The following is a 17,900-nucleotide window of genomic DNA, read 5'->3' as shown; positions in this document are numbered from 1 at the left end:
GGTGTGATTGTCACGGGTCCTCGTAGATGACCTTATAAACGTATGTCCCGTGTCGCAGTAAGTGTGCACGCTAAAGAACCCTCACAGGTCAATGGATGTATGCACCGAGTATAGGTTTAAATTTGAAGCCCTTCACCGGTCTTGGTGACATCTGCATATGATTGAAAAATTCTCGAGAGGGACATTAAGCAAGATACAACCAATCAATCAAATATTTTGTTATTGTATGTATGTATTACACATCATATCTGTAAAAGACAAAGACAGTTTGACTTCTACGGTGGCTGATTTAAGTATCCTAAAGATTGAAGTATTTTGATATTGACAAGAAGACCACATTATAATTGACTGCAAAATATCAAACTAAATTTATTCTGTTTAGAATACATGTACTTTAATGTTTTGTGAGAGAGTCCATTTAATTTTGCATTGATAAAATACAATACATAATATAAGAAATTATTTGATAAATCTTTTAATGTCTGTGGCTGCTTCTCTGTTGGTAAGACAGTCATAACAAGCATCTGTCGATGTACTGTAGATGACGTTAGTAAATGACGTCACTCTATCATCTGGTCGGTGCATCAGCAAAGTGTCCGGGGTGACATTTTGCTCACAGGCATGAATCACTACTAACATAATCTTCGAATTTCCTGTGAGTAAAAATTAATAGCACATTTCATTACACTTTTTATGATGTTTACAGCCACTATTATAATTCCATTTTGATAGAATTGTTGGTGCAGGATTTATACAGTCTGCTCTTAATCAAACTATTTATCCATTCATGATTTGAACAAAAAATATCCAGAAAACTCTTGTCAAATACCCATGACATCGAGGCGGTTGAGAGTAGCTTGTATATCATCTTGCAGTCTTGAAAGTTTTGCACAAATGACAACTGTTTTGCCATTAACCGTATTTGAAACGTCCCAATCTAGGCTCTGTGTGGTAGAACGCAGGTATAGTTGCGAGAATGAGTCCAAAATCCTTTGACACAGTTGTGGTTGACAGGTAGCTATTGCTGAAATCATCATATAATGGAATGTATGATTTCAGAAAACATGTAGTTGAACTTTGCAACAATTCTCATTTATGTAATGCACTAAACACCATAATCAATATCGTTATTGTAAGATGACAAAAGCGGACGTGTATCGTGACAATTTGGAATAGAAAACAACGTCCAGTGTTAGACCGTGTTAGCCTCTCTTGTGACTTCATCAACAAACAATTTCTCTTTGCTATTAATTTTTCTTCGTCTATTTGTTGAAGTCAGATACCGAAAATTTCATCTGTGAATGGTGGGCAAAGGGTTCGCTATTCATGCATGTTAGCTGAATAAATCAAAACGAACGAAGAATCTCTAGGTGACAAACTAAATTCATTCTATGATTAATAATCATGTAGCTGAGAGCAAAATCTCATTTAATATATAATGAAAAAAATCAATAATTGTAAATTTGTGCTCTACAATCAATTGCTTTTGTATAAATGTAGGATTATTTCAATCATTTGACATGCACACTAATCGTGTCTCACTATTCCGCGTGATTTACCTTTATATATGCACTTTTGGAAAATAATTTTAGATATACTTTTAACAATTCTCCAAACCTATGCAGGTAATTTATCTAACCTGTACAAGAGGCCCACATCGCTCACCCGAGTCATATTGGTCCTGCCATTGTTCAGCTGTTGTGATTTTTAAGAGATTTTCATCAATCTGTTTTCCCCATGAAAACTTTTGACCCCATATTGTGGCCCCAACCTAGACCCAAAGGATCAAATCGTAACTGTATATGAATTCATATTAGACAGAAATGCCTAAACACCAATATGACTAACATGATCTTACTGTTCCGGATAAGACCGAGGTCAGAGATCGTGGCATAATACGAAAGACCTTGTTATAAGAAATCTATACACACAATATAAAATGCAAAATATGAGTATTACATGTACCCAGAGCACTTCTGAAAATATTTAATAGATTACACTTTGTCAAAAGTACATGCAGGTCAAATTTCAAAGTATTTTATATGAAAATAAAACAACTGTGGGAAATTTACGTGAATGGGAAAATGACGAATTATTTAGAAATGTTCCTATATTGTCATTAAATGAAAATTTAATCCTAGAGGGGGAGATAACTTATCAGGAAACAACAAACACTATTAAAAAAAATGAAAAATAATACAAGTCCAGGAAGTGATGGCTTCACTACTGAGTTTTTCAAATTTTTTTGGAAAGACCTTGGAATCTTCGTTACAAGGGCATTAAATTCTGGTTATAATAAGGGAGAACTGTCAATTACACAAAAGCAAGGGATCATTACATGTTTACCAAAACCGGACAAACCAAAATTTTTTTTTCAAAATTTGGCGCCCTATTACCTTACTCAATACAGTTTATAAGATAGGATCTGGATGTATTGCAGGTAGAATCAAATCTGTTCTCCCAAAATTAATCAGTGGAGACCAAACTGGATTCATATCAGGAAGAAATATTTCAGAAAACACAAGATTAATTTATGACATAATGAATTACACTCAAGTTAGAAATATTCCTGGCATGATCCTCCTCATAGATTTTGAAAAAGCATTTGATACAGTCTCTTGGGATTCTTTAATAAGAGTGTTAAAATTTTTCAATTTTGGTGAATCTATTATTAAGTGGATCACAGTATTTTACAATAACATATCAACAACAATAAACCAAGGTGGAAATTTATCAAGGTGGTTTCAAAATAGGCATGGTTGTAGACAGGGGGATCCAATCTCACCTTACCTGTTTTTATTATGTGTAGAAATACTTGCAATAAAACTAAAAGGTAATGAAAAGGTAAAAGGTATTAAGATAGGTAATATAATTCACTTAATTTCACAATTTGCAGATGATACTTCTATATTCTTAGATGGTAGTAAGGAATCTTTAGAGGCTACATTAGATGACCTTAAAGATTTTAAAGAGATGTCTGGTCTAACTGTCAATTATAGTAAAAGTCAAGTGGTATGGATTGGTAGTAAGAGATATTCAGTAAAAAGATTAGTGGAAGATAAAGAATTGATATGGGGCAATAATTAATTCCAAGTTCTTGGAATGGAATTTGATGTTGATTTAGGTGAAACAGTAAAAATAAATTTTGATAAAAAAATTATTGCTATTCAAAATCTTTTGAAACATTGGGAAAGAAGGAATCTTACTCCTATAGGGCGTATTACAGTGATTAAATCATTAGCAATTTCAAAACTGGTACACTTATTTATTTCATTACCAAATCCATCTAAAGACATCATAGACAAGTTAAATAAAATATTCTTCAAGTTTTTATGGAAAAGTCCTGTCGCAAAAGTTAAAAAATCAGTCGTCACACGAGAATATGACAAAGGAGGATTAAATATGGTAAATATTGAAAACTCTATTGCAAGTCTAAAATTGTCATGGATTAAAAAACTTCTCTTTGATACAGCCAAGTGGCAATCTATTATAGGAGCAGAAGTTGATATAAGTAATGTTATTAAATTTGGACCGTTGTATGCTTTACAAAAACTTGAAAAATCAAAGAATATGTTTTGGAGGGATGTAATTAAATCCTGGAAATGTCTTTTTGAGAAAAAAAATCTTCTGAACGTATGGTTAATAGTGTTTTATGGTACAATGAAAACATGAAGGTAAATAGAAAAACTTTATATCTGAAAGAATGGTGTGAAAATAATGTATATACAGTTAACTCAATGTTAGATGAGAATGGAGATATCATGAATTATAATCAATTCATGGAAATGTATAAAGTAAAATCTCATTTTTTGGAATTTTTTGGTTTAAGACAAGCATTGAAGAAAGCAATGAGAGTTAATGGAATAAACCAGTTTATAAAAGTTCAAGAACCTACTATTCCTCTACATATAGCCCCTTTCATATATTTTAAAAGAAAAAAAAAAAAAAAAAACAAAAAAAAAACTACCAAATTTTTAATCATAGTGAAGAAAAACCTACAGGTCAAAAGAAGTGGGATATACAATTTGATATCTCTCAAGAAGAGTGGAATACAATTAATAAAAATGTTTTTACTATTACAAAGGATACAAAATTACAGTGGCTACAATATCGTATAAATCAAAACAAGAGGCCCAAGGGCCTAGAATCGCTCTTTTGATAAATTGTACAACCCCACCATTTCTATTCTTAGCCTCTTAGTATTTTAAATCTTTAGTTAAATCCTAAGAATTAAAAAAGTAGGTCAATGTGACCTACTTTTTGGTTTACACATTTTGAAAACCCAAGAAATATCAACTGACAAAGTTTGATGATTTTAAACCAATTAGTATCTGAATATTGAAATTTACCTGTCAAATTCCAATCGTAGGTCATGGTGACCTACTTTTTGGTCAGCGAACTCCAAACATACAAGACCCATCAACTGACAAAGTTTGATGACTGTAGGTCAAATAGTATCTGAAATATATAAATATAGCCATCCAATTCCAAAAGTAGGTCATGGTGACCTACTTTTTCGTCAACACCCTTCAAACATGCAAGACCCAACAACTGACAAAGTTTGATGACTGTAGGTCAAATAGTATCTGAAATATAGCCGTCCAATTCCAAAAGTAGGTCAAGGTGACCTACTTTTTGGTCGACACCCTTTGAACATGCAAGACGCATCAACTGACAAAGTTTGATGACTGTAGGTCAAATAGTATCTGAAATATATAAATATAGCCGTCCAATTCCAAAAGTAGGTCAAGTTGACCTACTTTTTGGTCGAAACCCTTCGAACATGGAAGACCCAACAACTGACAAAGTTTGATGACTGTAGGTCAAATAGTATCTGAAATATATAAATATAGCCGTCCAATTCCAAAACTAGGTCAAGGTGACCTACTCTTTGGTCGACACACTCCGTAGACTCAAGATGCATCAACTGTCAAAGTTTGATGATTGTAGGTCAAATAGTGTCTGAAATATAGTAATTTAGCTGTCAAATACCAAAAGTAGGTCACGGTGACCTACTTTTTGGTCGACACAAACCGAAGACTGAAGACGCATCAACTGACAAAGTTTGATGATCCTAGGTTTTACAGTGCCCAAAACATGCATCTAAAATTGAAAATGTGAAATTTGAATATTTGCAAAATTCAAAAAGTAGGTCACTGTAACCTATTTTTTTTATAAATATGTTTCAAGGCCTCAAGATGCATCAACTTACAAGATTTGGTGATTCTAAACCTCTCGGTATTGGAAAGAACAACTTAAAATATATCTATAAATGATAACCCATAAAATTCAGAAAGTAGGTCACGGTGACCTATTTTTCAGTTGACGCATTTCAGGGTCCCATGATCCACTAACTGACAAGTTTTGATGATCATAGGCTTCAAAGTGTCCAAGATATGCATCAAAATTAATTTTAAAATAAATACCTGCAAAATTCAAAAAGTAGGTCACCGTGACCTACTTTTGAGACAACTTGACACAAGGTCCTAAGATGCATCAACTGTCAAAATTTGATGATCCTAGTCCTTATAATGACTAAAATATCAAAGATTTAAGGAAATATAAATTTAGGTCAACTTTGAAGTGACCTTGAGACCACGCCCTTTGCCCCAGGGTAATACCTTGAACAATTTTTAATCTACAACATATCCTCATCCTTATGTGTAAGTTTGGTGATAATCTGCCCAGTGGTTCTTGAGAAGAAGATTTTTTAGCAACCACTACTTTTGTTTGTATTTTCCTGATTATCTCCCCTTGTTAAAGGGTCACATCCCTCTATTTAGTGTGTATGAAAGCCCTTGGGCCAATGATACCCTGTAACAAATTTGAAAAAAATTGGCCAAGGGGTTCTTGAGTTATAGCCCTTTTTCTAAAAAGTTTACGCACACCGCACACCGCACAAATGGCCATAGTATTAGCTCTTTGAGCTTTCGGCTCAGAAGAGCTAAAAATTTAGTCACAAATTTATTTTTCTTCAAAATAAAGAAAATAAACAACGATTTATGTTCGTTTTGTGTAAAAGAAAGGGAACCAATAGAGCATGTTTTGTATGACTGTGAAAATGTTGTTTTATTTTTCAAGAATGTGCAGTCTTGGTTTAGGGATTTTTTTTCAGTTAATATTGTTGTTGATAAAAAAACCTTTTTGCTGGGTAGCTCAGAAAATGAAATGATCAATTTGATTAATTATTATTTAAAGTACTTTGTGTATTGTTGCAAATGTAGAGGCAATCCGCCTTTGTTAAATAACTTTATTACCACTTGGACAAATGTGTACAAAGTAGAAAGGCAGTTAGCATGCAAAAATGATAATGTAGATGGTTTTGAGAAGAAATGAAATACATTTCATAAATTAAAAGATTTATAGATTTTAGATCATCCAGAATATATAATATGTAATTGTATATATTAATTAGCCTATGTATATCATCGGAAGTTATTATCAATGTCATAACAGTACATTTGTTATACATTTAAAACGTTTAGTTTGTGACAACCTATTAGATTAATATTATTTTGTATAGTGTACATATGATAAGCCAGAGTAATTTCATTCCTTTCTAATTCTCTTTCTTTTTTCCTATCTTTGAATGAATGCCTATTGGAGTGGATGTGTGAGTAAATGATAGATAAAATACCCTGTACCCCCTAGTCAGGTGGGTTTGTAAGGGCATGATGTTAAAACCCTGACTGTCATAATGTGAATAAATGTTGTATGACCCCCCCCCCCCAAAAAAAAAATGAAAGTCACAAGGTCAAAAATGTTTGTATGAAATTATAGGTATTGCCATAAGAAAGTTATATACAGAACATGTAAGACATATCTCAGATAGTTTAGGAGATATTGAATAGGTCAGATTTCTTTTAAAGTAAGTCAAACTTCCAGGTCAAGGTCAAAATAAAGGTCAAACTACTTCACAAAATAAAATCGCACCATAAAGAATCTGTACACATATAAATGAAATCCCAACTAAAATAGCTCCGGGTATATTTAATAGATTATGTTTTATGAAAAGTATGACCTACTTAGCAGACAAACAGTGTTTAAAATCACAAGTTCAAGGGTCATAATATGATTTAAGGAAGTTAGCTACTGATCTTTCAAGCACAACTGCGCAGGATGCTATAACTATGTATTTAGTGGTTCAATACTGATCCCATTGGTGCAAACAAATTACACATCTATTACTAAACCCTATCCAGTTGAATTTTTTTGTGTCAATTCAAATTTTGAAAGAGTTTGGCATGGACTATATTTTGTGGCGGAAGATTGCCTAATCAAAAAGTTCTAAATATGCGTGATTTTACAGTTTCTGTTTCATGAAATCAAATATATTTTCTACGTTTATACTCCTATACGTGTATTTCAGTTTTAGAATTTATGATACAAATAGTGGGATTTTGAACTAGTTCAAATGTTGTAATTTGTTAAATTTTGTTGTTCTATTTGTCCAAACAGAGCACTATTTCTTTAAAAAGTTTGTAATAATTTACTCGAAATTTTATATAAAAATTTAGTATTTTCACCAATAATTTAAAAATTGATCTCTCACCCCTTTCTTAGTCCCATTTCAAATTTTAAGACACGCCCATGTAAATTATGTGAAATACTATAAATTGACATCACTCCTAATGTTTCCTGATAAACTATCAGATTTGATATCATGATTTTTTTTTTCGCATATCAAGTGCAAATCGGTCATAATTTATTTTCATTAATTGTATTAATTTCTCTATCTGTATAGTTGGAAGACATGATTATGTATCGATTTTATGTAATGATTGATTTGTGTTGCTTATGTTGTGTTGACACCAACAGACAAATTAAGTTTAATTGAATAAATCTTGAGTCAATTCTAAGTGTCAAAATGTCATGTTTAGAGCACTGTAGCTCAATAACAAGCATTGCGACCTCAGGTGTTCTTTTCAATTTCCTAATTCTACTTCAAAAGAACACTTTCCAAAAATTGACATTGCTCGAAATCTCAGGTGGAAACCTCTTTAACTGTTTTGTCATAATACATACAGATACAAAATTTGAAAGATTTACTTTCAACACATATTGAATACTTCAATATAATTTTATCAAAAGCAGGTCAAACGTGCAGGTCAAGGTCACAAGATCACACAACATTACATTACATGAGACGTCTTTCCGTAAAGAATATACATTGTATATGCAAAATATACAATCCCTAGCTAAATTAGTTCAAGAGATATTTCTAAATGTTTTCCTATATATCAACATTTAACACTTTGATTCCCCATTGTGTCCCCACCCTACCCCCGGCGCATATGGATTGCACAAACGTGGATTTCCTCATGTCAGAAAACTTTCATGCAAATTTGCACTCCTGTCGCCCTTTGGTTTTTGAAAAGATTTTTAAAGATCTTCCCTATATACCCGTATGTAAAACTTTGATCCCTCATTGTTTTCCCACCTTACCTTGGGGGGCCATAATGATAAAAAAAAATTGCGCTTGCATTATCTTAGGAATGTTTCATGCAGATTTGAATTTTTCTGGCCTAGTGGTTGTTGAGAAGATTTTTAAAGACTTTTTCCTATATATTCCAATGTAAATCTTTGATACCCTATGTGACCTCACAATACGTCTGGACGTCATGCTGTAAGAGAGTTGGCATATAAGTTTGAACTTTTCTGGCGCATTGGTTTTAAAGAAGATTTTCCCTATATAGTTGTATGTAACATTTTGATCTCCTATCATGGCCCTACCCTACCCCGAGGATTATGATGAATTTTTTTAAAGCAAATCTCTGGTCCCTTATTGTGGTTTCATCCAAGGTCTGGAGGTCATGGTTTTCACAAACTTGAATTTGCACTATATCAGAAAGCTAACATGTTAATCTGAACTTTTCCGACCAGATTTTAAAAAAGAAAGATTTTCCGTATAAATTTGTATGTAAAACCTTTTTCCCTATTGTGACTCCACTCTACCCCCAAAAATATGATTTTAACTCTTTGCCTATCACGCCGCCTATGACGTAACAGTAACATCTGCTTTCGCCGCTGAATGATGACGTTAACCTTTTCCCCACAGCGCTTTGAAGTTGATTTGTGAAAATTCGGAATTTTTAACACATTTCTTCACTACGTTTTCCATTGTTATATATTCTGTTAGTTTATCGCGGATAGTTCTGATAAAAGCTGATACTTTAAGACTGTCGAATTGGGAGTGAAAAATTACAATAAATATGGGATAAAATATTTTCTTTTGAAAAGATATATAGTCCAAAAATCGCCTTATTTTTTTCCTTCATAATTTTTTTTTTTGGATTAATTATTGTACATGTATGTTTGTATAACAAAGAAATATCACGAATGAATACTTCCTTATCTACTAGTATTTTTAAAAATCATATCAATATATCTACATTTCAAATGGGGTTTTTTCCCCTTCAATATGTTCTGTATATTATTTGTTTTAATTCAAACAATCTAATCATAAAATTTCATCTTGATTTCAAAGAAAAAACGTAATCAATTTAGTTTTAGACAAAGTTTAACATATTCATTTGTACTGACGACTGATTCAAAGTTTACTTAATAAAAATAAACGAATATACTACATCATGTTCTATAAATAAGAAGTCCGTATCTGTATTCCGCGCTCTACGTTTTTTGGGGGAGGGGGTGTACTTTAGAACAGAAATTTCAAAAATGCACGGTAACCACCTAGCAATTGTTTTTGCGGTGTCCTGCATGTTCCGAATAGGAGCTGTATCGGTGCGAGGCCTACAGGCACGTAGCATCGTCTTTTCAACAACATAAAAATGGAGGGGGGGGGGGGGGCGAATATGTCTTGTCTAAAATTATTGACAAGGAAATAAAAAAGGGGAGGTTGTCCAAACTTCAAGTCCTAATTCGTGGAAGGGGAGGATTGTTCATTTACTAAAACTGCATCAATCTCCGCCCGACTGCGATTAATTAGATAGTGTGTGTACATGTCAAACATGTTAATGTCTTGAAAAATTGATTGGTCTGGACAGAAATAAGAACATGTAACTTATCACAGCATTTGTAATTCTATATTAAAATGAATTTAAAATTTAAAACCACTTATTTTCCTTCTATTCCAAAAACCGGATGAAACGGTCCATGTCAAGTAGTCATAATGTGATAAAAGAAAATATAAAATTTATGGTATAATAATTATTTGATAAATACTTACATGTACACATTGTACTTTTATTATCAGAGTGCCACATTCTGCATGATTCTTACGTGGACTGCTACTTAACAACTGATCCAATGAAACACTGAATATTATAAGCAATTTAAGTATATTGTCTGGAGATCTCTACATTTAACATACATATCAGTTAGCTAGTGTACCCACTTTTAGAATTGGTTAAAAGTAATGATTAAATAAATCTGAACCAAAACCCAGATATTTGATTAGATATTTGATAAATGAATCATCATAATTGAGTGACTTATGAGAAAGATAATTCAAATTCTCGATGAATCTTTCCGTGTTTATTTTGACACCATTCATTTTGCAAATCATTTTATGCGCTGGAAAATGCGCATTTTACTGGTAATTGTATCTTAATTAAATGATAGAATATTTACATATGTGTATTTGCCTTGTTACAGTGTATCTATGTTTGATTGCGCAATATTTCCCGTCTACCAGTGGGCCCGAGTCTTGATAAATATATTTTCCCGCGGTTCGCTAGTAAAAGTGGGAAAATGAAGTATTCACGTTATATAGTAGCGTGTTTTGATATACTGTAGTTGTTTAGGTCCATTATTGACCAATAGGGGGATAGTATACTGCCACGGGGAATAAACGGGTTTGTTAGGCTGGTCACATTCTAGTCGGTGTCTTTTCCTTAAACATATATTTCTTTTTAAATGAATCTTCAATTTTTAAAAGAGATAAAATAATTGCATAGATCTTAACAAAAGCTCGACCAGTCTTCAATAAAATTAGATGAATTAATGAAATTTTAAGTAAATCCAAGCTTTCGTTTGAATCTTCTTGTGTGTGTTTTTATAGCAGATTCCTGTTGCATAGATCGTTTTAATCTTTGGAAGATATTCTGACAATGGTAAATTTAATTTTTAAAAAAATTCATCCTTGGATTTACTCTTCTCGTTACATTTAATTTTCATTTTATACATATTATTAAAACGTCGAGAGCTTGTGTTTATAAGCAGTGTGGTTTTATGGTTACGTAATACATCCTGTCTTCACGCGTGTTCAATCGGAGTTTTGAAAAGCACGGGTTTTACGAGGAATTGTCAGTTCGAAGCGGCATGGTTTATCTGCAAATTCTACCTGAAACTTTGCCAAATTGAAGGCGCACCCCCCCCCCCCCCCCCCCTTATATTAAGAATTGCTACTTATTCTGTCATTCATCTTTCATTTATTGCAAAGTAAAATTTTTTAGAAATGAAATGAAAATTGCACAGACCCAAGCCTTCGATAAATCAATGAATTCACTTGCGAAAAATAACGATAAACAAAAAGAAAGATTTTGGGGCGAGATCAAAAGTTCATGTCTGACAAAAAACTAAATTCACATAGATTTTACCAACCCCCCCCCCCCCCTCCTCCCCCCCACCCCCCCGCATAAATTAAATATGATGATTGTTGAAACTAATCGATAACAAGTAAGGACAAACGAGTATAAATAACACTGTATACCTTTTCCATTATTATTCACAAAAGAAAGTGTACATTAAAACTATTTTAAAATGTTTATTAAAATGTAATATTATCATGTGGTTTTTACCAGTCACTTGTTGTTTTTTCTCTCTTTCCACTAATGTAATCAATGCCGGATGACAGAAACTTACAGAAATTTTCATCCCCCCTCCCCCTAACTATTTGAATTTAGATTTTTATCCAAAATCGATCTTTAAATCTCGCCCCTTACATATATACTTCATTTTGCCAATCATTTCATTTAAAATCTAAAAAAATGTTAGATTTCGTGTCCATTACTGACTTCATTTGTTTCGGTAAATTTTTATGTAGTATGATTTTTTAAGGTTGCGTAATCTGTGCGGCCGAGTTTTGAAAGGCACGGTTTTGACTAGGGTCTCTTTATCAACACTACAAATTACCAAATTGAAAATTTACACACATTTACTCTCTCGTTTAAAATAAGAATGTTGTTGTGTTAGCCTCGCAGGAGAATACATATGCATATGTCTTTTGAAAAATATGTTCCCCATTTTTTATCCTTTGTTTGATATACATAACTTATGCATACCACGAATTTCATGATGTACTTTGTGTTGGATTTTTAACACACCCCCCCCCCCTCTTTCTGATGCTACTTTAAAATAAAATGATCATCTTCCTGACAATCAGTAATATTCATAACCCTGTAGATATATAATAGAAATAAGAAAATAAAATCAAACATGAATATTTCCTCTACAATACCGCGTTAGATTTTCCCGTCAGTAAACAATGGAGCTGCGTTGTAGTAGTGTATCCCCTAATCTATCTCTTTGCTACTGTTGGAACTATCAAATAAATCTGGCAAATGGCTCATTTTATCATTATTTTGTCTTACAACCCAAGATATTAAAAAAAAATAACACTTTTCGCTGTATCAACGGTCAAACGCAGTAAATACAAATGCGCATTGAAAGTGCGTTAAAGTGCGTGATTGTGGGGCAAAGGTATATGCGTTAAAGTGCGTGATTGTGGGGCAAAGGTATATGCGTTAAAGTGCGTGATTGTGGGGCAAAGGTATATGCGTTAAAGTGCGTGATTGTGGGGAAGGGGGTTAACAGACTTGAATGTACACTATGTCAGGAAGTTAGCACGTAAATTCAAACCTTTCTAGCCTGGGGTTCTTAAGAATATTCTTTAAAAAAAAAATGTCCTTACATATTTGAATATAAAACTTTCCCTATTTTGATCTCATCCTACCCCGCCGGCTATGATTTCAGAAAACTTGAATTTACACTCTGTGAAGAAGTATTCAGAAAAAATTGAATTTTTCTGGCCCAGAGGTTTTTGAAAAGATTTTAAATGACCCCACCCAATTTTGCATTTTCATCTTATCTTTGGAAATGGCATGTCCCTTTAATTGAATAAACTTGAATCCCCCTCACCAATGGGTGTTTTGTACCAAGTTTGATTGAAATTGGCCCAATGGTTCTGGAGAAGATGAAATTGTTAAAAGTCTACGGATGGACGGACAGAGAGACGACAGACAAAAAAACCGATCAGAACAGCTTACCTGAGCTTTCAGTTCCGGTGATCAACTCTCGAACTCCAGAGAGATATCTGTTTTGTTGAGGGCAACGATTGATTCTAGTAAAATTAACAAGTTTCGAAAATGATATATTACCTCTGCAGGTAAATAAAATGACGCGTACCTGAAAGCAATTTCAATGCTGTTGCATTTACATTCTACCAATTTCACATTTCTTAATTTGAAATTTTTTGACTTACCACTGATCGAATGTGCCAGAAGATGACGATTTTCTGTGTCTAAAGACAAGGAGGAAAAATATTTATGAATTTATTCCAGAAATTGAACACAACTACCTAAAAATGATAGTATGTGAAATGAAAGGTGAATATAACGAATAGTGATCAGTCTTATAATTAATATAAGCAGTACAAAATAGGGAGTTGTGCAAACACGGATCCCTTGATATACCAGAGGTGGGATCAGGTGTATAGGAGGAGTAAACATCCCTGTCGACCTGTCAAATCCGCCGTGAGCCCTATACCTTGGTAAGGTAAACCGAGTTATCCGTAGTTAAAATCAAAGTGCCAAGAACGGTCTAACAATCGGTATAAAACACGCTAGATAGCATTTGACCCAATGATAGGTTGTACTGGCAGATTTTTATAACGACCATAGACACAGCAGGGTTAAGGTATCCTGAGTAAAATAACAAGTATAATAACGGCATATTCATATTAAAGGGAAAAAAATCCAAGCTTCGCATATTTTTAGTAAAAATCGTTTGTCAATACATAAACAAACATCGTATCACGTAGGGAAACCCTTCGCTTAACTATTACGTCGTCATACAAGTGACGTGAAGCTATTTTTATCCGCTAGATTTTTAGTTGTTTATCACCTCGGCACAGGTGAAAGATGCACTCAAATCATTCGCAGTTTGGGCTTAATATGTCGACATTGAGATGGTAAATTTAAAAAAGTGATACGGATCGGTACAATATCCTCCCAAATATAGCAATTTCCTTAATCTCAACTCAAATGTTAGGCATTTTCCACATTCACATCCAAATCGTATCTAAACGAGGCAAAATATTCTACCTTCCATTTCAAGATCCCAAATCTGCAACTTTATGAACATGCCTTGATCGAAATAAAATATAGTAATCTTTCACCTGTGCCGAGTCGATATGTACATGCGTTGGTTTTTTAAAATTCTAAATGACTATATAGATCGGGGGATATTTCAAGGTCACAAAGTAATATAAAGATTAGTTTACAGTCTTTAGTGCACACTATATATAAAAATATAATGCTAATATATTATTAAAGAAAACTGGGAAAAATCATCTCACAAACATATTTAAACATATACAGCTTGAACACTAGATAACGGCAGTAAATAGTAACAAAATCGTATGGCACATCCCCGCGATACAACTATAGACCTGTACGTCGTGATATACTTTTATATTGTGACGTCATATAGTGTGAAGTGCACCGAGGTACATCTCATGATGTTTGTTTTAATTTTACTCGGGACATCTTAAACCTGCTGTGGAATTTGCAAAACGCCGACTTTAAAGGAAACTGCTGAAACCCCTAAACCATCAACTTGTTTGTTAGTGGCCTGCATCGATTTCAACACTGATCATACGCGGAATTGCGAGGAGTTATAATACATTCCTCTACACTAATGGATTTTGACCCCACCTGCTGTCAACTAGATTCTAGATGTAGTGTACACGAATTGTGCCCCTTTGTTAGCTGACCTGTTTTGATATCCATACGAAGCAGAATTTATTCAAACACTACGGAGAAGAAAAAATATCTCGCTTGGCCTTCAATTCGACATTTAGATATATCGACGACGTTTTGTCTATTAACAATAATAACTTTCATTCATATGTCGAATCGATATATTCCCGTGAGCTCGAAATAAAAGACACCACGGAGTCGTCCACTTCTGCTTCATACTTAGATATTTTACTGAAAGTAGACATTAACGGCAAACTGACAACTCAACTGTATGACAAACAGGATGATTTCAGCTTCTGCACCGTCAACTTCCCATATCTATGTAGCAATATTCCATTATCACCTGCATATGGTGTTTATATATCCCAACTGATTCGATACGCAAGAGCTTGTTCTGCGTATAGTCAGTTTTTAAATCGAGGCAAGCTACCGACAAACAAGTTGATGGTACAGGGGTTTCAACAGTCTCGATTGAAGTCAGCATTTCGCAGCATTTCGCAAATTTTGTGGTCGCTATAACCATCTAGTTCGTCAATACAGCATATCCTTGGGTCAAATGTTGTCTGATATGTTTCATACCGATTGTTATGCCGTTCTTCGCACACTGATTTTAACTATGAATAACTCCGTTTACCTGATCAGGATAGAAATCTCACGGCAGGTGTGACCGGTCGACAGAGGATGCTTACTCCTCCTGGGCACCTTATCCCATCTCTGGTGTGTCTAGGGGTCCGTGTTTGCACAACTATCTATTTTGTATTGCTTATAGGAGTTACGAGATTGATCACTGTTCGTCATGTTCCCCTTTCATATAGTGTTTTGTTATAATAATAATAATAATTGGTTTTATATAGCGCATTTTTCAGCGTATGCTGCTAAAAGCGCTTTGCAATACATTATTACCCCGGTAGACCTTATATCAATCTAGAACTTTCTCAGCTTCATGGTTAAGCATACAGTGCAAGCTGCCTTTACATGCGCTAGAGCACTAACATTCTAACAATATATTTCACTGTTTATAGCCAGGTACCCCTTTTACACTTGGGTGGAGTGAGGAAATTCATGTAAAGTACCTTTCCTAAGGACACAACGTCAGCCCTGCTGCGGCCAAGAATCGAACCCACGACCTTTCTGTCGAGAGTCTGACAGCCTAACCACTTGGCCACTGACGCGATTTTATTTATTTTGTATGTTCCCATTCAACTTACATGTATATTGCATTGTATATTATTTAGTGACAGGAAGGTGTTTTCCAGTTTTTACGTTGGTATCTTACAGTGTGATTTCAACAATGTGAACTGTTTTCCTGGCAAACTTGCATGTGATAAACTATCTTATATTTGTTAAAACAATATATTTTGATACTTGACTATAATTGACTTTTACTGACAAAGTGTTTGAGTGTCAACATTTTGATACCGATAAATTGTATAATTTAAAATAAATCAACGTCATTAACGTTGATCAATTAGCAATTTTCAAAATAGTATGTGGTTGTTTTTATATGTACCAAGGAGGAATGAGGAGGCATAAACAATATGTAAAGCAGTTTAATGATTAAAAGTAACATATTTGAATAATCATTTAAGGACAATTCCGTACGGATGAGTCATTTAAATGAAATACATTTACTATTTGATGCGATTTAATCAATGAAGAAGCATATATATTATTACCTCTAATTTTTACATTAATATATTGATATATAAAATTACTTATTACCTTCGCGAAGACATGGTAACCAGCCATATAAAAAAGAGCAAAAAGCGTGCCAACAGTTCCGACAGCTTTCACACATTCTTCTGCATATCGTTGAAATAATACGTAGGGAATACCTGAAGCTAGCGCTACCAGGCATCACAATGGTTCTTTAGAAGAAAAAAAAAACAAGATTATGAATAAACAGATGTATTAAAATCAATAGAAAATAATTACATGTACATGCTTTAATATCAACTGTATTTTGAAACCATCTATTGTATTGCTGTGAATTTTTAATCATTATCTAATTTTTGAATATTGATCTTAAAACTTGTCTTACTTGAAAAAAATCTACACAATTCATTAATTCATCTTTCTCTTATCAATAATGAAATGTTCCTTGTTTTTCACAGTTGTTAAACTGTACCTAGTAGATTAACACATTTCTGTAATGTTAGAAATCTGAGGAAGAGCAAACCAATTTTTATCCATCAGATGAAGATCAAACAAATCCAACCCATTGTATTCTTATAGGATTTATAAGATTGAAGATTTTACATTTTAAATCGAAGCTTAAATTTAAGTTACTGATAGATAAGATGTTTTTGGGTTTCAACCACAGGGACATGCAAGACAATTTTGAAATGCATGATATATTTTCAACAAAAATAAATCAACTGATGCAGGTTATAAAGAGGAAGGTGTTTTGAATCAAAGCACCTGCGGTTTCAAGAATATCATTTGAAAACAACACTACACAAATTCCACGGTCATTATAATGGTGAAAGATGATGATAATGAACATTGATTAATCTCATAACTCCTATAATGTAAAACTTATATGGTACCAATTTTGATGCACCAGATGTGCATTTCGAAAAATAATGTCTCTTCTGTGAAAGGCGAAGATAACGAACAGTGACCAATCTCATAACTTATATAAGCCATACAAAACAAATAGTTGGGCAAACACTGACCCCTGGACACACCAGGGGTGGGATCAGGTGCCTAGTGATGCTGAAGCCGCAATTTTTGATATCCGAAATAATAAACTTGTAAGACCTATTTTAGGGGACAACAGAGTGCGAAAAACTGGAGTCATATTCGTCTAAGGATAGGAGCTATTCATGAGGGAGATAATCCTTAATTTTGAAATGAATTTCTAAATTGTATCACAGCAATTAAATATGCATCCCTTTTTTCAAGCTAGTAACGAAGTACTTAGCTACTGGGCTATTATTAGTATTTACAAATACA

The 17,900-nt window shown here is 33.5% G+C and overlaps 1 protein-coding gene across 1 annotated transcript; it reads right to left on the bottom strand.

The window, feature by feature from the left end:
* Nucleotides 1-292: 292 nt before the first annotated feature.
* Nucleotides 293-16,792, bottom strand: LOC130052783 (uncharacterized). Its single transcript, XM_056158751.1, has 4 exons — nt 16,665-16,792; nt 13,445-13,483; nt 830-1,024; nt 293-653 (listed from the first exon to the last, which is right to left on the bottom strand). The coding sequence occupies exons 1-4, from the start codon at nt 16,738-16,740 to the stop codon at nt 460-462; spliced, it is 504 nt and encodes a 167-aa protein (XP_056014726.1). The 5' UTR covers nt 16,741-16,792; the 3' UTR covers nt 293-459.
* Nucleotides 16,793-17,900: the final 1,108 nt, after the last annotated feature.

Source organism: Ostrea edulis, chromosome 3 (assembly GCF_947568905.1).
Source record: "Ostrea edulis chromosome 3, xbOstEdul1.1, whole genome shotgun sequence".
Classification (NCBI taxonomy): Eukaryota; Metazoa; Mollusca; class Bivalvia; order Ostreida; family Ostreidae; genus Ostrea; species Ostrea edulis.
Note: the sequence above shows the minus strand (reverse complement) of the source record. Positions and strands in the feature narration are given on the sequence as shown.

What these genes read in the sequence shown, in the direction of transcription:
- LOC130052783 (XM_056158751.1), bottom strand. Translation starts at nt 16,740, where the DNA reads ATGTGTGAAAGCTGTCGGAACTGTTGGCACGCTTTTTGCTCTTTTTTA. An exon ending in TCTGGCACATTCGATCAGTG is followed by an intron (nt 1,025 to 13,444) that starts GTAAGTCAAAAA and finishes TGATGATTTCAG; the next exon opens with CAATAGCTACCTGTCAACCA. An exon ending in CAACCGCCTCGATGTCATGG is followed by an intron (nt 654 to 829) that starts GTATTTGACAAG and finishes TTTTACTCACAG; the next exon opens with GAAATTCGAAGATTATGTTA.